The 24,438-nt window shown below is 31.2% G+C and overlaps 2 protein-coding genes across 2 annotated transcripts; one reads left to right on the top strand and one right to left on the bottom strand.

Annotated features, from left to right (window-relative positions):
* The first annotated feature begins 327 nt into the window (after window positions 1-327).
* Window positions 328-4,638, top strand: LOC105113584 (Major facilitator superfamily protein). The gene is made up of 4 exons (XM_011009811.1): window positions 328-788; window positions 1,202-1,419; window positions 2,110-2,666; window positions 3,577-4,638. Exons 1-4 carry the CDS (start codon window positions 686-688, stop codon window positions 4,469-4,471), a joined length of 1,773 nt encoding a protein of 590 aa, XP_011008113.1. The 5' UTR covers window positions 328-685; the 3' UTR covers window positions 4,472-4,638.
* Window positions 4,639-14,245: 9,607 nt separating this feature from the next.
* Window positions 14,246-24,054, bottom strand: LOC105113583 (D-xylose-proton symporter-like 2). Its single transcript, XM_011009810.1, has 14 exons — window positions 23,793-24,054; window positions 23,490-23,590; window positions 21,993-22,071; window positions 21,589-21,648; window positions 21,344-21,410; window positions 21,127-21,251; window positions 20,852-20,953; window positions 20,329-20,697; window positions 20,199-20,246; window positions 20,030-20,092; window positions 18,675-18,755; window positions 18,378-18,476; window positions 16,968-17,105; window positions 14,246-14,598 (listed from the first exon to the last, which is right to left on the bottom strand). Exons 1-14 carry the CDS (start codon window positions 23,835-23,837, stop codon window positions 14,467-14,469), a joined length of 1,509 nt encoding a protein of 502 aa, XP_011008112.1. The 5' UTR covers window positions 23,838-24,054; the 3' UTR covers window positions 14,246-14,466.
* Window positions 24,055-24,438: the final 384 nt, after the last annotated feature.

The raw sequence follows: 24,438 nt of genomic DNA, 5'->3' as shown, positions 1-24,438 counted from the left end.
TTATTCTAATACATTACCAATTTAGACAAACATTGATAGGTTAATTAATCTTGAGATATTTTTTTGGGAAACATGGTTTCTTGCTTTCATTTATGACAATAAAAAAACAAAGTAGCAATTTGATTGAAATATTTTATAACTACATTAATTATACATTAGTTACTTGAAAATATTTGTTTGACCAGACGGCACAACCCAACATTCCTAACCTGTAAATGCATAACTTGTTTAGAATTTTCAAAAAAGAAATACTTTATACTACTAGCACTCATTGTATGGACTTATGCATCATATCTACACAAGGCTAAGTCAAGAATGCCCCCAACCCACTTCCAAGAATATGAAACCATATCCTATCGAAGCATAGATAAATAATTATTAAAATAGACCAACTTTTATGATATTGAGAAGCCATACGCGAAGATGCTTGCTGCTAATTTCATGGTTAAGTGCTCCGAATTTATCTGTCTCGGAAGCAGGGTTCGGGGCATTCTTGGGTTAGCACTGTTCAAATAAAACATTTAATGTGACGGTATTATGCGCGCTTTATTTCTCGGAACAGAGGGAGTAATTGCCCAATTTGGCCTATATATAGTGCTAGAAGCTCTACTAACCCTGAACACTCTTGCTCTTACGATATCTTCTGCTCTCACTTCTGTCAACCTCCAATCGATAAGTTTCTTTGATGGATACCAAATGCTGCACCCAAGATGGCACTGTAGATCTCCGTGGGCGTCCTGTCCAAGCCTCCACAACTGGGAAATGGAAAGCGTGTGCTTTTCTGGTTGGTAAGCTTCCTCTTCCTGCTCGCAACCCTTCTGTTTAAATTGATCATTAACGTGTCTTCATTGAAACACCTTCTCTTTCCAGGTAATGTTCAAAGTTGTTTGCCCTCTTTAACTTCTTTGTAGTTGATAGCTTTAGCAAAATTAATGGCTGCGTGTGATGGAGAATCGAATCTGTCACTGATTACAAACTAGTACATAGAGATCACAAGGAAAACCGAATATATCTTACTTTTTTCTTTTAAATATTATCTAGCTAATAGTTATAATCACAAACCTTTATTCGTTGCAGGATTTTTCTTACCAGTTTCTTTTGTTTTTGCTAATCATCGAAGTTCTTTACCTGTATTTTTATGTAACTTGCTTGAGAATTCAATACGTACAGTTTGGTTTCATGTTAACTATTTGACTGGCAGGCTACGAGGCATTTGAAAGGATGGCTTTCTATGGAGTAGCTTCAAATTTGGTGAATTACCTGACCACACAACTCCATGAAGAGACGGTTGCATCGGTGAGGAATGTGAATAACTGGTCAGGAGCAGTGTGGATCACACCAATACTCGGCGCCTACATAGCAGATACTTACCTGGGTCGATACTGGACGTTCACTGTGTCATCTCTTATCTATGCAATGGTAAATTAATCAATTAATTGATGTCTCCACTAGGCAAACTTTAATCATTGTCTTTCACTAGAAAGTCTACTTATTCCAGGAGCAATTTGGCAGGATTTTCGAGCTGAATATCCCTTGTGATTCGCTATATATTCATAATCTATAATTTTCAAACACAGTTGAGTCCTTGCTGGGGCCATAAATATTTTGGCGTCACCTACTTTCGAAGGCCAATTGGGTTCGTGGTTTTTGCTTGTGGGGTCAATGAATTGCTAGTTCGATTTATTGGCTTGTATCATGAATACCGAGCTGCATTTTTGTCCTCCACAAGTGTGTGATTTGAATAAATCCCACGAAGAGCAGTAGCTATCCCGTTCATTGATTTGTTCTAATTATGACCAAGTTATGCCACCGATTAATTATTGAAATGTCTGTTCAAGCAGATTATAATGACTGAAGTTTTTGTTTTCTTCAATAAAAAAAGTAGTTAATCATATAACAAATTGCAGATTAAAAAAAAAAAAAAAACACCTCTTTGCATTAAATTCCAACTCGTGTTTCATGACCAGTAGTGCAAGGCTACTTGCCCCTAATACAGTAATAGGTCAAGTTAATGTCTTTCGTGTTTAATAACATTTTATTCGTTATAATTAACAAGTTGTATACTGTCAAGTAACGAAGTGAACTGATCACTTGCAAGTTTTTGTGTAGGGAATGATACTACTAACAATGGCAGTTTCATTCAAGTTCATGAAACCAACATGCACAAATGGAGTCTGCAATAAGGCCTCCCCTTCGCAAATTGCGTTCTTTTACTCTGCTCTCTACATCATAGCAATAGGGGCAGGAGGGACGAAGCCCAACATATCAACTTTTGGTGCAGACCAGTTCGACGATTATAACCCACACGAAAAGAAGCTCAAGGTCTCATTCTTTAACTGGTGGATGTTCAGCTCTTTTGTGGGAGCTCTGTTTGCCACTCTCTGCCTAGTGTACATTCAAGAGAACTTGGGATGGGGTTTAGGGTATGGTATCCCTGCAGTTGGTCTTTTATTATCCCTGTTTATATTCTATCTAGGGACACCAATTTACAGGCATAAAGTTAGAAAGACTAAGAGCCCTGCAAGGGAGCTATTTCAAGTCCTCATTGCTGCCTTTAACAACAGGAAACTTCAGCTCCCTAACAGTCCCTCAGAGCTTCTGGAGTTTGACCTGCAATATTACATTCAAACCGGAAAACGGCAGGTCCACCACACACCAATGTTGAGGTGAGCTGTATAGTAGATACAAATTAACTTGTCAGACTAAATTTTACCAGTATAACTGTTCGTACATTCATGGTAGTCAGAAATTTTATGTGAGAAATATTGCACGTTTCTGATGCATCTATTGACTAATATTATATTTATTAGACCGTAAAAATACACTTTTAGTTTAGTTTTAATGGTTAGAAATGAATCTTTTCATTAGTACATGGAATCTTAAGGCATGATCAAACTTAGCAGTCGGTACAGGTTAGTTTTATAGGCACCGAGCTGTAAATCAAATGGCATTAACACACTTCCTTAATCCAGGGTGTTTTCATCTCGAAGTCCCACTTTGTAGTGAAAAAAAAATACAGAAAAAACCGTATAGCCTTTAATGCATATGCAAGAGCGGTGGAGAGAGGACCCCTCAAATTCATGTGCCTAACTAGGAAATCTGCTGTGCCAAAGGCAAAAGCAGGGCGTCCTCTTGGATTGGTAGCCATTCGTTATCATAAATTCTTTCCATGTGCTCAGTTCACAGTATTCCTTTTTTTTATGAATGGTCACCATTCTAGTCAAGTTGTTTCTGATACAGGAAAATTATGTCACGTACATTGCAGTGGTGCGCCCCCATGCCCCACCACTGGTTACCGTCCAACCAAAATTATATGTGAAGCACAATGGTGGAATCCTCTAGTACATTGCATTAGAAAGCATTCAGTCCATCTCTAAAGCAAATCCACGAACAATGACTTGGAGTCATCGCGCAATTGAGACCCAGGAAATTGTTCGACGACTAGAATATTTGTTTAGTTGTTAATTTTGACTTCAATGGAGCTTATTGCTAACCAAACCATCCACAATTATACATTTGTTTGGTTCTTAAGTGTTCGTGAACTAAATAGAGTAAAATACAAAATTGTGTGCTCAGGTGCTTGGACAAAGCTGCGATCAAAGATGCCAGCAATAATGCAGATACCTCAAACCCATCATCATCGTCATGCACAGTGACGCAGGTAGAAGGAGTCAAGCTCGTTTTTGGAATGATGCTGATATGGCTGGTGACATTAATCCCTAGTACCATATGGGCACAGATCAACACTTTATTTGTGAAACAAGGGACAACGTTGGACCGCAACTTGGGCCCAAACTTCCAAATTCCAGCTGCTTCACTCGGTAGCTTTGTAACGTTTTCAATGCTTCTCTCCGTGCCAATGTATGACCGTTTCTTTGTACCATTCATGCGTAAGAAGACCGGAAACCAAAGGGGAATCACGTTACTTCAGAGGCTGGGCATCGGTTTCGCCATTCAAGTGACTGCCATTGCAATCGCTTACGCTGTTGAAGTTCGAAGAATGCACGTCATAAGAATGCACCACGTTGTTGGGCCAAAGGAGATCGTCCCCATGAGTATATTTTGGCTGTTGCCTCAGTATGTTCTGCTGGGAATCGCTGATGTTTTTAATGCTATCGGATTGCTGGAATTTTTCTACGATCAATCTCCTGAAGACATGCAAAGCCTAGGAACCACATTCTTTACTAGTGGGATCGGTGTCGGCAACTTCTTGAATAGCTTTCTAGTAACAATGGTTGCCAAGATTACAGGGACCGGAGGCAAGAGTTGGATCGGAAACAACTTGAATGACTCCCACTTGGATTATTACTACGGGTTCCTTTTAGTTATATCTGCCCTCAATTTAGGGGTCTTCTTGTGGGCATCAAGTAGATATATTTACAAGAAGGAAACCCTACAACCACTGAACGAGGATTGTATCCGAGTCGACGGCAAAACCATGGACACGTCTCCTCTAGGGTTGCAAGTATAAGCTGACAGATCCATAATGAGATCATACTAAATATTGTAAGATATATATATGCCCATTTCCTGTTTTCTTCTTCGCCGAACGTCAACTCAAGTTTCTCGTCTTAGATTTTATTGGGGAACATAACTTATTTAAATAGAATTATGCAGAAAGAATTTATATTTAATTTCTGTTCTTATTATGTGAAATGTTATTTATCTTCCCTTTTCTTGTATAGAGCGCTGCTCTCGGAGTTCTTTTCCCGATTGGACAAAATACTTGATATTAAGTTTAAAATTTAAAAAAACAACACACACACACACGCATACCCACTTCAAAACTAATATAAAAACACTAATAGTATTAAATATTAAAACTTGTTTAGTTTTTTAAATAAATAAATAAATAAAATATAAAAATAACTTGATAAATCTAAAAATAATTTTTTAAAAAAATTAACCTATATGTTTAGACAAGTTATATATATCTTGACTAATTAATCTCACAATCTATAAAATTAATAATTACATAAATTCCTAACAGCTTAAATATTTTAAAAATTAATAATTAATAATTATTCAATCAATAAATAAGATCAACGATATTCAAACAAGATGTTTTTTGTATCCTTATAATAGTTCAACCAAATATTCTAAAGTATCTTTTCAAACTTTTAATTTTTCTCATTTTAGTTCCTCACTCTTTTGGTATTATAATCTAAACCTTGAATTCAGAACCTTTTTTATGCCTTCAGATATATTTCTCCACACTTAGATTATGATATTAAAACACATAGTTTTAATCTTAACGGTAACTTTTAAATTAAACAATTAATTTTGTTAACTTCTCAAGACTTGAACTAAATCAATGATTGATAGAATTAAGCTTTAAACCATGATTTATTAATGTCCAAATTAGAAAAGATATGCTCATTAAATTACATATTTCGTTGAGAAATTCACCAAATTTGAGTGTTATTTTCACCTCGTGCTTCCTCCTAGTTTTTATGAGTATTTATGAAAAAGCTATCCAGCGGCACCACAACTGTATATTCATGTAGTTGAAGCTCATTTTTGCCGTGCTCTTGCCTTAGTGCTAGAAGCATATGTTCCTTATCGAATATTTGAAACTCCATTAAGAATATTAGGTTCAACCGCCCATAATTACTAGTCCAAACTAAACCACTTTATATGCCCTAGTGTTCATGTCAATCACGTATATAGCTTGCTTTTTCTCATTAAACCTTTAGAGTGCATTTTGCCTAAAAAGATTACTTGTCACGTTGCGAGTTTTATAATATAAGAATCTATGAAAAAAATTCTAATACAAAAAAAAAAAAAGAGCATTGGATCCATGTCAATCTCCTTGGAGTATTAGTATTGGATTATCGACACCTTCATAGTTGTTTTTAATATTTACAAATCTTGAATACCGAATTAAATCTAGGGCAATAATTTACTTGTTTTTTGATTGCCCTAAGAACATCTAGAAGATTGTATGAAATTAATATTGATGTTTTTTTCAAACTTCAATGTCTAAAATTAAGACATGTTTCTCAATGTTAAAAGTTTGATCGAGACACAACCGGCCCCCACTATACCTTTTTTTTTTATTTAATTTTAAGATGGTCCTAATTTCTTAAATTGTCATTAATTTAAAAATTAAATACTTCTTAAATTTATCAAACTTTTCAGGCTATTTAACAAATGTGACCTATGATAGCATTAAAGTCTTGTGTAGACAATTTCACAAAACTTTTGAGTTGCTTTTCTATTCATCTTATCGTTTACGAATTTTATAGTAATAGTTAGTTTTATCATTGTAGCTATTTTTTTTATTTTACAATTTTTTTATTAATTTCAAATTAATATATTTTTAATATTTTTAAATTATTTTAATGTACTAATATTAAAAATAATTTTAAAAAAATAAAACATATTATTAATATATATTTTAACATAAAAAATTATTTAAAAAGCAATCACAACCACACCACAAAACAAATTAAAATCATTAATCTTTAACTTGAATTTTAAAAGTAATTTTTGTAACATATAATAAGACACTTTAAACTATATTATAATATCAAAATAGTCAATACCTTCATTTACCTAAAATATTTAGCTACAAGCGGTTTGTCTTTACCCATCTTTTTTTTTATTTTATTTTCTTTGAAATCTTCTCCGCCTACAACGTTGTTTCTGGTCTAAACCCTAAAAAGGAGTGTTTTCTCTATATATTAATTACCTCTTTAGGATTAAAATATTGCATGACCTGAGTTCTTGACTCCTTCTGCATGATATATCCTACCATTTGTGCTTACTCAAAATCAGGATCGATTGAATTGTTTTTATATTATTCATCTTTGACTTCCTCTAACCACACATTGTGTACTGTCGGCTTTTCTTTCTTTGTTCTTAGAATAATTTTCAAGATTTATATCTCTAATTAATTAATTTATGTATTTTCCACGAAACCCTCTTTTCTTGGCCATTCGTGGACCCAACTTTGTTATCTTTTAATTGAGAACCTTATAATAAGCTAGCGATCTAAGATAAATGAGGCAAGGCTTCATGTGAAGAAACTTTAGGTTATTTTATTTTTAAGAGTATTCTACTGTGCAAATTGCACACATGGATAAAATAGAATGATAATGTATTGGAAACGGAAACATACAAAATATGCGCCCATCCACATTTTTGGTGGAGCCCACCCGGCTTTTATACTTGATGGTAGTGGTAAAACGTCAAAAAGCAACCAGTTTCTTTTTCTCATACGTGGCACATCAGTAGCCAGTGCTCTATTGTACGAACCGGATAAAAACTGAATCATCATTTAATATTTTTTATTTTAATAATAAATTTTTTATTATTAAAATAAATATATTATGCTGACCTTAATTAATTTTATAAATTTTAAAATTAATAATTATCATATTAACAACTTTATACTTCAAACTTAAAATTATAGAAAAAACAAACTTTTTTATACTAAATTTTTACGACTAAAACACTTAATAAATAATTATTTTGATAACAATTCGTAGTTGTAACTGAATTGGTTTGCACGTGTGATGCTGGGTGCAGTTCTAAATTTCGACAGCCGACAGGTTTCCCGTCACTTCCCATTTTCTGCATCCTTTATTTTCACACCACAAGAAAAATACCATGTCCGCTTCCTCTTTGATCTTTTCATGATTCTTCCATATTATTATAAATTTTTATTTAAAAATTTACTCTTAGATGTTTTTTAGATTTTATAATATTTATCATGTTTTTAACTTTCAATCACACATTAAATATAAATATATTATTTTGATTTCTTTTATTAATTTTCTATAACAATCATAAAAAATTACTTTTTTAAAAAAGAATTGAAAGAACCATTCTAATTAAAATCAGTATGTTTACTAAAAATAAACAAGAGATAATTTTTAAGAAAATTTAACTTGATAAAAAATATTCTAAACAATTGTATTTAATATCAAAAAAAAATAGACCAAAATTTTTTCGCATTTAAAAATTATAAGAGCATATGGAAATGGTGGATTTTCAAAAAAAAAATTATATTTTTGATCGTTTTGATGTACTGATTTTAAAAATAATTTTTAAAAATAAAAAATATTTTAAAAAATAATCACTAACACATTCTCAAAAATATTTATAGTCCCAAAACTTAGCAAGAACATGTATATACTAGTGTGTACTTATTATAGAGCAATTCTCAAAACTATTTATAATCCCAAAACTTATCAAAAACATGTATATATTAGTGTGTACTCAGTATAGAGCAATTTTTTTCTCATTACTACCTCTAGTACACCACCATATAAATTAAACAAGCGAATCTCAAATAATATTTGGATTGATGAAAAAAGTTTATAATTGAGATGTTATTTTTATTCACCTAGATCAAAAGTCAATAAAATGGCACTTCTCTTTTTTATTTTTTCCTATCCTCCCCTCATTTTTTTGCATCTTTTTTTCTCTCTTTATTCTTCATGTTTCTTTTTTTATTATTAAATAATTAATTTAATATAAAAAATTAAACCGGAAAATAAGGATACATGATATAATTTATATAATTCTTTACTATATTCCTTTAAGTGAAAGCTTTTTGAAATAAAAAATTTGTATATGATCATACTACTTTGTGCTTAATTTTAATTAAATAAATAAAAGATAGTGAAATTTAACTCGTGATTATTTGGTTATTAAAACTCTAATATCATATTAAATAATCAATTCAACTTGTGAAGTTTTAAAATATAATGTATATAATTCTCTAACATTTATAAAAAAATTAAACAAAAATAACAAGTTAAACAAACTTCCTATTAAAAAAAAAAGTTAATTTGTGACCTTGGATTTGCTATCTAATAAAATTTATTATGATTGTTTTTATTTGTAAATCACAAGTTATGTGATTGCAAACTTGATCGAAATTTATATTTAGTCCTTTCCAATTTGTAATGATCAGACTTCACCATAAAAAATACTTAAAATTTTATAAATTTAAGCTTCCCTCCATTCGTCTCAAATTCATCCCAATTCTTCTTCTTTTTTCATCTTATTCACCTCAAAATATTCCCTTTCACCCAATCGCTTATATTTTAATTCATTCATTAACATATTACATCTCATTTTAATTTTTATCTCTATTATTCATAAAAACTTTCATGAAAAGGAATTTGTTATAATTTTAAAATCTTTTCATTATAAAAAATTATGATTTTTATTATTAATATTTTTATAGGAAGATTAATTATTTAAAAAAATATATGATGATGATGATTACTATTTTTAATTATTAATGATTATCTATTTAGAAAATTTTTTAATTATTCCATACTAATTACATTCATTCCTTTTATACTAGCCTTATATTGATTGAACGTTTACGTGTGCTTGTACTTGTAAAGTCATTATTTTAATATAAAAGTTTAAGTTTCTTTATATATTCTTCTTATATTTCTTCAGAATGAATTGAGAATTATTAAAGAACCATTTTTACTAAAAACAATTGGAGTTGGTGGGTGTGGCTTTGATAATGGTTTTTTTTTATTTTCTAACATATTAATTATAATCTTGTGCTTAACTATTTAATTTTAATTAAAAAAATAATGTAATGGTGAAATTTTTATATTAGTAAAAAAAAATTATACTATATAAAAAAAATAGTTCAACCCAAAAGTTTACTATGAACTAGTTTACGGATTTGTGTTATTCTAGGAGTCATATCAATTTTAAAAAAATTAATAAAAAGTATTTCAGTCATAGATAATGGCATTTTTATTAAACTCAACATAATATGTCAACCTTAAAACTTCATTATTGGAGTCCTTGTCTAGCATGAGTTTAAAATTAAATTGTATAAAAGTTATCCTGACATGACCTAATCAACTTGGTTTGTCTAAAGACATCCTAGCCAACTGATAAAAAATTATTTGAGGATAAAATTGACATAAGAAAACCTCATGGACTAATTTCATGCCTAACCCGAATTTAAAATTAAATTGTATGGAAGTTGTTATGATGTGATCAAGTCAACTTAATTAATCCAAAAGTTACTTGACATACCAATAAAATTTGAAAATAAAATTGAGAAAAAAAGATATATTGATAAGAAAAAAAAACATCTCAACCCATCTTTTTATTGAAAATTAAGAAATTGAAGAAAAAAATAAAAAAAATAAAAGGTTAAATAAAAAAATAAAAAAAAGCTTCATTATTTATTTGAATAATCATTTTAAAAAACTCAATAGTTATACAAAATACATTCATCCAGTCAAAAACTAAATAGCATATATTAAGTGAAACAAACATTGTATCAATTTGTAGAAAAAAGCAACATGAACTCTAAAATTGAAAATGAAATTGATAAAATTAGTAGTTTATGAAAATATTAGAGTTTTCAATATGAAAAAGCTAGAGAATGGATAAGTTGGGGTTGGGATTGGTGGTGGCTAATGAGTGATAAAAAATACATTAATTTGTAGAGGTTTAGCTTGACAACGCAAGGCATATAATGATGGTTGAGACTAGAGAGCAAAAGAAAGATGTTGTGACTAATGTAGAAGAAAAATAAAAAAGATTTTGTAGTGTTTATGTTCTATTATATTTGATCATTTCATTTAATTTTAAGATTTTGTTTGAGTGAGGTAGCCAAATGTAATTTTCATGGTGAAGATATTGCCATTTGTATGTAGTAAGAGTTCACTAATTTGTTGACTAAGTTATTTATGTGTACACTACTCTAATTGCTAGTCAATACAGCCATTACATCTCATATGGCCTTTCAAATATAGTTAAAAGTCTTGATTGACTGTGCAAACATAATTCTTAAAAAAAAGAAAAAAATTGTTATCAAACTCTTGTTTTTTCCAACTCAATTCTTTAATTTTATCTAATTTTTTTTTAAAATTTTTAATTTTTTATCAATCAATCAGGACACTTTTGAATCAACAAAGTTTATTAAGTTTTGTTAAGATAACTTCCACTTAATTTAATTTTAAACTTAAATAAGATAAAAATTTAAATACAAAGGTTTTAGAATTGATTTATTAAACTAGATTAATAAAAATATCAAATAATTCTCTATAAACTGAATATTTTTTATTATATTAAAAAAAGTTCATTGACCAATAGCACAACTTAGGTCTATAAATTGTTATTAGCTAAAAAAAACCTTGAGCTTTCATATTCCACCAATGAATATAGACAAACTACACTTTATATTTGTAACATCCCATTTGGGTATAAATTTTTTATAAATAAATCCAAGAATAGTGTAAATAGCTTTTATTGGTCAGGCAATTCATTGAGTCAATGAATTAATTATCTATATTTTTAATTTATTAAGATTTTATCAAAATTTTAATAGAGTTTTCTTTCTATTTAAAACATATCAAATGTTGACATAAAAATCATGTCACAAACAAACAATACCTTATAAGTCTTCACCATAACTTTTCATCCAATTATTTTGGATCTCATCCCATTATATCTATCATTTCTTAATTCATTCTCATTAATTCATACCATTAAAACATTAATTAACTTCATATGCATTTTAATAATTAAACCATCAAAGCATTTGCATTAATTGATTTTTTTATCTAATGATATAATATATTAATTAATGATTCAATTGTAATTTATAGGATTTCACTAATAAAATTTATTCTTTATAGTAAATAAAACATCCACTTGAAAGTCATTTAGATAAATTCAAAAGAATCTATTGGAAAAGATTAGCAATGTAAATTTTTATTGTGCTAACTAATGATATCCTATTATTTATTTCCTAGCTAATCTTAAAAAGAAACATAAAATATAAAAAATATAAAAACACATTACCCATAAAAAATAATAAAAATATTTTTATTTAAGATGTCTATCTTCTAATTATATATATATATATTTTTTAAAAAAACTAATAAAATATTAATCATTAATTACCATAAAATTTCGAGATTAGCACCAGGCTGGCAACAATCATTAATAACCCCTACGTGTGCAATATGGTGTTTCATCTTCGCCGTCCATTTCCTCACCCTTCCAACCCTAGTACCACGTTCTTGTAATCTAATTATTCTCGGCAGCCGCTCTCCCTTCCTCCCTCTTTCTCGCTCATACTCTTACAATCATGGTTCTTCCTTCTCTCAGAACTTTGTTTTTTTTATTTTTGTCAGATCTGCGCTTATTGTTCTTTCTTTTGTCGTTACTTTTAATGAACCAAAACCTTATTCTTGATGGCTTTATTGGTGGATGTGAGTGAAAACTGGCGAAGCTGACGGTGGCGGAGGTGGTTGTTTAGGATGGAGGAGATGGTGGTTGAGTGATTGATCGTAGATCATCTGGTGGGCGAGGATTAGGATATATGGAGTTGCATTTTTTAACTCCAAATTGATTTTTAACAATTGTGTAGACATTAATTTCATTAAACATAAATATTATTTTAGAAAATGCTAGCATTTTCTACTGCTGCAATGCCCAGCAAGCTCCACTTTAATCATATCATGATAAAGCTTTTTTCTTTTATGGTAAATACAAAATAAATTTCATTAAACAATACTGTTCTATGCTTCGATATGCGATCTTATCATCTCTCTTCAATTTTCTTTTTCTCAAACAATTAATTTACGATGTTGATATTTCCTTTTAAGACATTTCAATCAAAGCCTTTACACAAGAATTGTTTCTTTCTTCCATTTATTCTCAAGCAATTAATACAAAGAAAGTGCTTCGCATCTTTGAAATAGATAACTCATTGCAGAACTCAAATTTTGTCTCCTTTGAAGGAGCATACCTGGAAAAACCGAGGTTGATATTTAAAAAAATATTTTTTTTGTTTAGAAAAATATTAAAATAATATTTTTTTAAAAAATAATTTTTAACATAACACATACTAAAAAAATGAATTTAAAAATATAAATGAATTTTAACCCAAAAAAAAGTTTAAACTCTCTTTTAAACCATTAAACTCATGTGTTTCAATTTTTTTCAACAATGTTTTTTTTCTTAATATTAAATTTATTTTTTTGTTAGGTTAGGTTAATTTAGTTAATTTAAGTTTTTTTAATTTTATTTATTTTATTAATTAATATTGAATAAATTAAAAATTAAATTCTATAATTTATTTTGTTTACTTTTTATTTAATTATTCTGATTTTATAACTCAAGAATAGTGTTTAATAAGTTAACTTGATTTATTTTTTTATTTAATTTTTTTTAATTTCATTGATAAACATTAAATCGTTTGAGATTTAAGTTTTATAATATATTTTATTTTTTTTCTATGAAAATATCTTAATTTTATGATAAAAGTTGCTAATTTTAGTATTTTTATTCTAATTTAATAGGTTTTTTTTTTTAAAAAAAAAATTATCATTAATATTTTTAATCAAATTTTATTTTTTAAAATCGTTTCATGTTGCTTTTAAACCTACAAAATCAATCACTACAAGGTTTAATTTTTTCTCATAAAAAACATAATATCTAAATATTTTTATTTATTAAAAAAATTAAGAATCAATGATCTAATTTATTTAGAAGTTTAGTGAAGATAACCAATGCATGCTTGAGATTAAAACATTCATTTAATTGGAAAGTCATATTCTAAGAATCTCAAATTTCATAAGATATTAGATTCCCCCAAACGTAGGAATTCAATTCTTCTTTAAAATGAGAGCATTTGATATGCCAAAGTAGCATTTTTTATATTTAGCATTTTACTTTAATGCCATTTTCCATTATATAAAGTGGTCCAGTGTATCTTTACAAATATTTAAGTTACTAGTGCGTGTTTGCTATATGTAAATTTGATTAATAATAATAATAATAACAATAATAACAACAACATATATTCCGATGGCTCTGTATCGCTAACAACGTTTGTAATGTTATTTGTTTATAGATTTATTATTTTATTTGATAATTATAATTAATGGATTTTTTTTTCCAGTCGAAATCTAAGTAAAGAATTCTCACAACATATTTGTTATTAATTATATTTATTTAAACATAAAAAACTGTATTATAAGCTTTAGATTAAAATATAAATTGTACTTTATTATAAGTTTAAAAAGAGTAGAAAACAATTATAAGTACAAATTACCATGTCAACCAATCTCAAGATTCCTTTAGTTGTTGAAAAAGTTTACTTTATATTTTTTAAGCATAATCAACTCCTCTCTTTCCCCTCTAGAAAACTTAATGTAAGCATATGGATTTTTTGAAGCCTTGTGAGTGCTCCACAAAGTTTATATATATATTCTTAGAAGCTAATATCTAAAGATTATCCAAAAGGATATAGTGAACAAAGTAGAAAGATACATTACATAAACTATATATTATTCAAGCCAATAGCATGTGACTATCATTGAGGATTATGCTTATCTGTTGATTTTTGTCACTGTAAGCAGCAACACAGCGTGGACACAGTACAGTATAAAACTGCATCCCTTTTTTCTGCATATGCGAAAGGGTCTGCAGATACCATAGCCACCACCTCAAAATCTATAAACATTTGGCCTCGATTTCCTCGAGAGTGAGCCCTTTGGTCTCTGGCACGATGAAGAATATAAAAAGGAGAGACACCACAGCTATCGCTGCAAATACATAGAATAAAATCCCAGCTCCCAGCAATGCCTGCAACCAGATGCATAAGATCATTAACTAAGATTTCTACATCCACGGAGAGGCTCAAAAGACATGCAGGAAGTCTCAATAAATAAAAAGTAGGCAGTTTAAGGGAGTAAAATGAATGATTTTGATAATAACTCAAAGGGAAAAAAGGAACATAAATCGTGAAGTCATTGACAATCACGACCCACAGCAGACTGGAAGTTAAAACAGATGCGCATCTAGAGCTTTGAGGCAGGGAAATTAGAATATTGTAACAAGGGTGGAAACTTGAAAAGTTTAGGCTTCTCGCTACACCACCCTTCGCTAAACTAAATGTTGTAAATTTAACTTCTGGATGTGCAGCTAAAGGACTTCACGTTTCAGGCAATCATTCATCGTATAAAATAGAAGAAGATTTCAAGATTTAATTACAAAAAGGTGACCTCGTAACCTTATCTGTTTCAGAAACTCACTAGAACCATGACTGTATGCAACTAGACAAGATTCAGAAACCTTCTTTTACATAAATTATGCAATCATATAAGAAACAACATGGTGAAAACAAAGTCTATCTATATCAAGCAACCAAGCAGAAACCATATGTGGGAGGCAAATACAACAAATGATGGACATGCAGTGGATATATTGAAAACAAAGCCTTCCAAACATCTATTTCAAAACAATATATATATAATTAATTAATCAAGTAAAGCTTTCAAAGCTTTGTCGCAGCTAATTCAAGCTAGATAGAGAATCCCATTAATAAAAAATCTCGATTGAAGGCCATATTGGTCATGTAAATCATGTCGTATCTCACAGCTAAGGCCTAATTCTTTGTGCTCTTTTCAAATCCTTTGAAAGCATTTATTTGCACCAAATCACTCCATTTGTTAGTGTTTTCAGCCTTCTCTGTACATCACAAGACCATTATGAGGAAGTATCTTCTTCTTATCTGACTTACTTCCAGTACGGTCACTATTTTCTTGTCTGTGTAGTCTCCCATTGCTACCCGTCTATGTTCAGGCCTATTTACAGCTATAAGCATTTTCCTAGAAATCTTTTGACTACGAATTGAAGAATTGAAATCCAATAGAACATGCTGTAGAGCCATAGAAAGCAGTCACTACAGCCAATTTGCAGTGACCCTCTACCACTTCAAAATTTCAAAAATATTTTTGGTTTTGGTCATTGTCTAGCTATGTTAATATGTATATTTTTCCACATTTCATCATCTGCTTCACTATGGTTTATATATTAAATTAGATAAAAACATGGTTTTCTTTATTCTGTATTGATTATCCAATTCAAACACTTCTGGACGTCAAAAGTGGCCTTACAAAAGATACTTTGAACCCTAATTTAAATGTTAGAAAAAGAAACACCAGGCATTTAATGGTTTGAAAAATCAACAATCACGATCAAGCAAATAATCATGTCAATTCTCTACTTCAGTAGTTACTGGTTTCTGGATCATTTGGGGGTTTCAAAGACATCTTGCATTTATAGACACAAGTCTCCGATTTCTTTTAATGTCTGTTTTACTCTTATTTACGTGTACATATCCTATTTACAGACACTTGTACCACCACAAGGCATTTCTTTTTTAAAATACTCCTGTGCATACGCATGTGTATTATTCAAAGTTGTCAAAAAAAAATAAAATATTTAATTAATTTTATAAATCTAAACTTTTTCTGAACATTTTTATCACATTTTCTTTAACATTGTAAAAATATCATATACAAATCCTTTATAATCATATACAAATATTTTAATGAATTCTCCCCAAGTTATTTTTATTGACTAGTGTAATCACCATGCCTTGTTAGAAAGTAAAAAACTGATCAGATGTGGAATAGAATAAGTCAGTTAATAAAATTTAGTTTTTGTTAGAACCTAAACATCAAAAGTAAACATTTTGCTTTAAATTTTAAATAGATGGATAAAAACTCTTATAGATAGATTAGAATTTGTATTAGAAAAGTAAAGAAATAAGGGTGTAATACTCAATCAAAAGTTTTAAAGAGTCACTGCTTTTATGCTTAGTTGTGAATTATTTACTGTCCGAAAAGAAAAGCACTTCCAGCATGGGGACTTCAGAAAAAGATCCACGCTTGTGCTGCACATGCTAGAGAAAAGCAACCCCCACGCCACATAAGATTAACAGATCCACAGGAAAATCAATGAAACTATTTATAAATTTGCCATTGCAGCTGACAGGAATTTAGTGATTATAGCAAGTTTGCCAGAAACCGGCACCAACAATATATTTTCATTTCTTTCTTTGATAATGTTTTTGTAATTTATCACCACACTTTGTATCCAAAATTGCACTTAAAGTAATTTGAAGTGGAGTATCTTTGGGAACATTTATAGGTTTTGAAATTGCGTACCTTCAAAGGGGAAAATGTAAATGTCACAAGTGCATTTGCACCAAAATTCACAAGCACTGCTATACCAAGCCCCCGCCCTCTTAGGCGTAGGGGAAAAATCTCTGAAATCATCAGCCAACCAATAGGACCAAAGGATAACTGCAAAAAATAATGTTATGAGGCACACTATAAGATAACATATTTGAAACAAAAATTCATAAACCAAGAAGACAGAAAGTGGAAAAAACCATGTGCTCTGATGTAACTTAAAACAAATTGCTGAAATTAATCACCGAAATTACTTTCTTTTTTTTAAAATGGAACAACATGCAGAAAATCACAAAAATGTGGCAATTCTTTCTGTTCTTTTCCAGGAACTAAAGTTGTCTTAACCCAAAAATCCTCTGACACTTGACCAAATTGCTATGATCATATGTACACTAATAGTTTATACTATGAATGATGTTCCAAAGGCATCTATAAAGCATTGAAACCATATAAAATGAACAAGGACAAAAGACCTGTGGCTCCTTCCTAGACTAATTGTTCTGATTCAATATTTGCAGGATGTAAATGAGATCAACTGTTTCCTGACATTTCTATAGCAAAAAACTCTACTCGCAATGGTATGACCAACTATTATGTAAAAGATGTGGCGAAGAATGGTGGATGAACATCTGATTATTTGCTATTATGTAAAAGATGTGGCGAAGAATGGAGCAAGAAGTCATGGATGAACATCTGATTATTTGTTTCATATTTGTAACTCTAGATTTCAAATGGTTTTTCGGAATTTTATTCTCTCAGATTAAATAGTGGAAGTAGCCTCTACCAAGAACCTAATTCTACTTTCCTCCTCAAAATTACCCCTTTGAAATTATTCTAAGATGTTAATAACATTAGGATTTGGTTTCTGAATTTTGTAATGAATTTGGACGTATACAGATCACCCAAGTTAGACTACGGAAGACAGTAGCCAGGCTTTGTAATTGACTAATCAAACAAACATGGTTTCAGAAGTTGGCTACCTTTATTCAAGTCTCCCCCATCTGTTGGTTCTTTATCAGGGTTTATATTTCTAAAAAAAAAACACAGTTCTATTCCCACAATTATATTCATGATCCTCATACTAACCCCATGGGTATGGACATACTCAAACCGATAATTTAAATTACAGACATAAGAAAGCAGAATATTATGGGATGAAATTTGGTTTCAGAAGTTGGCTACCTTTATTCAAGTCTCCTCCATCTCTTGGTTATTTATCAGGGTTTATATTTCTTAAGAAAAAAACATAGTTCTATTCCCACAATTATATTCATGATCCTCGTACTAACCCAATGGGTATGGACATACTCAAACTGATAATTTAAATTACAGACATAAGAAAGCAGAATATTATGGGATGAAATTTTCTTATTTCTTGACTACCTGATAACATCCAACATACAACAGCAGTGCAGCAACAGCAACAACTGGTGCATCATCCAGAAAAATGTAATATGATCCCAGGAGGAATAAAGATATAACCTGTCATGGAAATATAGCATGTACTTCAGCACAATTACAAAAGCCTGAATTTTTTCTTACCAGTAATTGGGCTCGTCCCCCAACCCCCAAAATCTCATGTTTCATCAAAGTAACTTTTGCATTCTTGCAGGTGCAGCCTTGAAATAAGAAAAAAAAAAAATAACAAAAAAAATGAGAGACAGGGCAGCCTTTATTTACCATTCCAGAAACACCACCAAGTAGTAGAGGTCGCCTTCCAAGTCTATCAACAACAAGAACAGCTATTCCTGTCATGATTAACTACAAAAAGAAAACCCCATCTCAGAAAATTCCCCAAGAAAGAAATTGACTACCTTTAGAACAGAAAACATGCTTACGCATCACTTGGAAGAATACACACAATAAAAGCTCATCCTAATTTAAAAATAATGACAGCATGACATCAATTCAAATGGAGAATCTACCAAATTTGAATGATTAGTTTGTTGGAAGGGAGAATAGTAACAATAAAATTCTGCAAGGTACAGTAATGATGCACAGGAGATTATGTAATGTGAAGCTTTCAAACAATTTATCTACCCTCTTGAAAAACAGTGACCAGACCCATGAATACCACACTTGAAAACTTTGAAGAGACATTTATGAATAGTTTTATCCAGATCTATGGGAGATTATAATGCTGCATCAGTGAGAAACATAAACATCCTTGCAATTAAACATCCATCTTACAATATTAGAAGCAATAAAACAAGAGCTAGAACACACATGCATGTACACATGCACAAGCACAAAAAAATTGAACAAAACTAATGCCACAACTCTTTTTACTCTCTCATAGCAGAAAAGTTGTGGTCTCCATAGATGCAACCTTATGGAAGTCAAACAAAGAGCAGCAGAACTTATGGAGTTGTTGAAAATTTTGTTCCAAAGAGTTGACTCATCAAGTACAAAAATAGAATATGTAACAGAACAGGAATCTCAGAATCACATCTGTAATGTCTGTTATGTGGTCATTGCAACTGCTATGGAACAGTCAGAGTCATCATATTCATTGGAATTGAAAGTTTTAAGTGTTTTGGTTTAAGATTTTAGTAGAATATTCTTTGGGTTTTCTTTAATGCTTTTATACTGGAAAAGTTTCAATTGCAGTAGTCTTTTTTTTTTTAACTAAAGTTTTTTAGAATCTTGTAAATCAGCATGTAATTAAACTAAATAGCTAAAAAGTTCAGCATCATGTAAAACAAAGGAATTTATTCATTTATACCAATAGAATTGCCTTCTATTAAAATTACTTAAAAATCTGCACAATGGAAACAACTTGTTAAAACATGTTAACAATCCATGCCTATAGTGTCCACGACTGCTATGGAACATCCAAAATGGCCCATGATGCCATGACCACAAGCACCAGTGCCACTGTACCCGTGATTTAAAAAGCAATTAATTATGTCATCCAAACAGAATTATAATTCTATCCTGTAGTCTAGCCCGAAATTTTCTAATTTCTGATATCTGATACTTAGTAAGTTGCACTCATGATAGATATTTTCGCTTCATATATTAAAAGAATGTACCTTAAATAAACCAATAAGTATTGAGACCCGTGTTGCATCAGACGCTGCTGAAAATCCTGCACTCTGTCATATTATATTGGGTTAGGAAATCAGTATGAAAGTTAAAGGCCAAGTGAAAGATAAAGCTGTGTTGATACTCCTATAGTATACTACATAATCAAAGGAGTACCTGAAGAATTGATGCAGCATAATACAGAACACTTGGTTGCCCAGTGATCTGTCATGAACATACATTCTGTATAAGCAATAATGAAATAGATTCAGAATATTATATGATATCAGTTCAGTAGTAGAGATACTTGTTGGAACAAAACTAGCCCTGCACCAATTGTGAGGGCTTTCAAGCATTTTCCTCGGAAAACTTCTGTTAGTGCAACTTCTTTTTCTTCACCAACAACAGTGAGTTCAGCAAGAATCTCATCTACTTTCGCAGGAGCAGTGTCACCAATAGCTTCACCCCTGAGCCGGCATAAGCAACATATTGCAGTTTCTTTTAACTCCTGCATACTGCCTTTTCCTTGTATGGCACGTAATAGCAGCCATCTAGGTGATGCTGGTAGCCACCACATTCCAATTCCCATAATTACTGCCAAAGGTGTACTGGCTACATACATATAGTGCCAACCAGCTACAGTATCAACTAATAGACTACCAATTCCATAACCTCCCTGCACAAAATTTTAGATCTTTACTGTTTTGATCTTTTAAAACAAATATATAGAAGCTCACGCAGAAAGTTTCTTGCAACAGCAATTGTTGGCACCAAAGAATGTAAGCTCTGGAAAATATCCCAAGTCCTTAAAAGCAGCGCGAAGAACTTACAACCATGCCAAGTACTATGAAGAACTCTTTCAGAGAGATTAGTTGACCACGTATTTGACTTGGAGCTGTCTCAGCTATGTACATTGGAGCAGCATGCATTGCCTAAAAGAAGAGAAACCAAAGATTAAGTTCTACATAAAGATACATGACTAAACAAATAAATCCAGGTTAAGTTTGCAATAGAACTCTTGTTTTTAATTATAAGCATTAATAGCATGCATAATATTTTGGTAGGTAATGTATAATGTAAAAGAGAAGAGCATAGTGTGTTTTACCAATCCAATTCCAATACCAAATACAAACCGCCCAATCACCATAACAGCAAAGACAGGTGCTAGGGCTGTCACAAGCGCTCCAACAAGATATAAGAAAGCAGCCAGAATCAACTCTCTTCTTCTCCCTTCAAGTTAAATTAATATATTTCAACTTCAACAAGAAAAGGATATTATCACTGATCTAATATTTGTCACTTAAAAATGAAAAACAATTAACCTAGAAAGTCAGCAATATTGAAGGCCAAGACAGAGCCGATCAAAGCTCCATATAGTGATCCACTGGTCTGCAAGAAAAAATGGCCAAGTTGTATAAAACAGAAATTTGATCAACTCAGGATTTGGTGGGGCTTGAGAAGGAGAAGTAGCCAGTGTGCACGCATGTGCATGCATGGGGAGGAGGGGTGCGGGTGCAGCAAAAAGTCAGTCTATGAAATAAATGAATAAAAGTCATTACAAACTCACAATGAGCCCGATGTCCACAGAATTCAAGTCGTACCATGAAATACCACTTAACGTGGCTGACTGCAGGACAAAAAAAGGAATTAACAGGTTAGAAAGCGAAGACAAAGAGGTTCGCTATTTCTAATACCTTGAACAATCAAAGACAAAGTTTGATAAGTTTTAATCCCTTCTGCTCTTTTACTACAAGACACAGTGGGATGTCCAATGAGGCTTATTGTATGCTTCCAATCACTATCGCAACACTTCAATCTAGAAAGTCTTAATGATAGATCTGTTGGGCCATTGGACCATACTTTTTATTGAATAAATATAGAAACAAGTCAGTATACACTAGGGAAAAAAAATGGATGAGCACCAAAGAAATATCTTTCCATAGGTCCTACTAATCTCATGAAAAAACACACCTTTATTGATATTGTAGCACAAGATGTAGAACCAATATCATAACCATACAACAGTCCTCCAAGAGCGGGGAATAGAAACCTGAGAAAAATAAGACACTCCTTGAGTACTAAAAGGGTAGAAAAATGCTAATGAAATAATGACCACATAATTTGTTAGCCACAACTTATTCAATACGAGTGACAGAACTCAAGGTGATCATAGAAAGTGTTTAAAGTCAATATTGATATCATCACTTCTCTCTTTGCAGGTCAAAAACAAATGAAAACAGCATAATGATACCATAAGTTCAATCACCAATATCTTTTCTTCCCTTGTGTCAATGAGACATGTATGTTAAAACTGTAGCTGATATTCATTACTTTTCAATTTCTTAGTTTTAGCATGTTAAAGAGGAAAACTATGTTCCATGGATTATGTCTACAAAAATAAATAAATGAGATGCACTCTTGGGATTAGTATTTTGTTGAATAAATTGAAGTTGAGTGTTTAGGTCTGAGTACCAACAGGCCTCCCCTTCCTTTCCCTTCACTGCATATAGTTTCTTCCTCTTTTTCTTCACTGTCTCACCATATCCAAAAGCAACCTTTTCTCCTTCCTGTCATGTTGATATTCTCAGCCATACAACTATGTTAACAAACTCTGTCCCCGCAACTCAGCATCTAAGCCAAAGTTCCTTCCTCCTAGCCCCTCCAAACCAGATTAAAATCACCGACTGGGATGGACAACCCTTTTATCTCAGAATTTTAAAGTAACAGGTGGTAGAAAATATGTTTTACAAACTGTTATTTATCTAGAAGAAACTTTTAAAGGTATTGTTAAGGCACAACAAGTCTCGACATATTTTTGAAGGCATGTGAATAACCTGACTAAAAATCACCTCCTAAGAGGTAAAAATGTGATACCAAAGGTCTGTATCAGAGGTATTGTTTTCAAGTGTCAACGATTTAGGAAATCTTAAAATGCTGTTTTCCCCTATCATTATATTCAATTCAATTGACGAGATTTAGCATCTTTCAATCTTTACAATTCTGTACTATACTAAGAACTCTGGAATCAAAACGTTGGCTTATTTGAATCCAGAACACCTTTTTTTTATGATAGAAGAAACAATACATCATTCAAAAGCAGCCCAATGCCCCTGAATATCAGATAAGGATACAGTCTTAAAAGCACTAGAAGTACAACACCAAAAAAAGAGAGAGGGATCCAAGACATTTCAAAACAAAACTATTGATCCTTTTTTATACAACAGGATAGAAGGAAAAACAAAATATTCTCAATTCCACAATGAGAGTTTATGCATTTCGCAGACTGGGAAACAAATATGGGCAACCAGACATCAAATACTATGATCATGGTTTTTAAGAGTGTAGAGTTGACAATTGTGACAGACAATGCATGACAGGAGGCAAGCAAATAGCTTACAACAATGATTTCATAAACCAATTAAAAGGAAAGGAAAAACACATCGCAACTGAGATAAAATAAAGGCTCACGGGAAGATTGCAGAAGCAAGAGAGTAATTCTCTGAAGGGTGAATCCCCCCATTAAGAAGAGGCTCTTCTACACCACCAATCTCTCCCGAGGACTTCCCCGCCTGATCACCACAAGCCCTTTTCAGCAATTCATAGTTATCACAATAATAACAATAACCTTAGTTCAATCTATCCAGTTTGGTTTCCCAGTCAAGCAATGGGAATTCATTTATAAGTATGAAAAATCCAACCTCGAATTTCTCTCAGCAACCAAGCAGTCAACTACTAATATGTAAAAACGCCATTAAGAAAGAAATAGGAAACCTTTCCAAGGGAGGAGAGCGTGGGCTGTTCAGGATCGGGCTCCATGTTTCTCTTTTACACCAGGAACAAATTTAAAGGAAAAAAAACGAAGAGAACAGGAAAGAGAAAGGGTAAAGCTTGCGTCTGGCTCCAAGAGTTTGGATTTGCTAATTAATACACTGAAAGCGAAGGAAAGGAAAAAAGGTGAAGGTTCTCCTGAATCTCATCTCTCTCTCTATTTGAAGGGACTACCTACCCCCCCAGGCGCCAACCCCCGCAGAAAAAGAAGGTGAAAAACACTCAAAGACGTGTCCTTCTATCGACCAAATGGATGTTACAAAAAATAACATCTAGCAACTTCTCTATTTTTATATTTTAAAGTATTTTTAATTTAATTTGTTAGTATTTTATTATCTTTTGTGTTGATTTTAAGATAATTTTAAAAATAAAAAAGATATTATTTAATATATTTTTAAATTAAAAATATTTTTAAAAAATAATTATTAATACTCAGACATTTTTAATCAATTCTAATGGTTAATAATTAACAAATTAATAATGATGATTAACAAAAACAAACTAAATGAGTTAATTGTACTGTCCTCGTAATGTAAAACAGAAAGAACAAGGTTAGAATGCGACCAAATTACAAGCTGACTTTAGACTT

The sequence above is a fragment of the Populus euphratica genome, unplaced genomic scaffold (genome assembly GCF_000495115.2).
Source record: "Populus euphratica unplaced genomic scaffold, PopEup_1.0 scaffold430.1, whole genome shotgun sequence".
Lineage (NCBI taxonomy): Eukaryota > Viridiplantae > Streptophyta > Magnoliopsida > Malpighiales > Salicaceae > Populus > Populus euphratica.
This window is presented reverse-complemented; position numbering and strand designations above follow the sequence as displayed.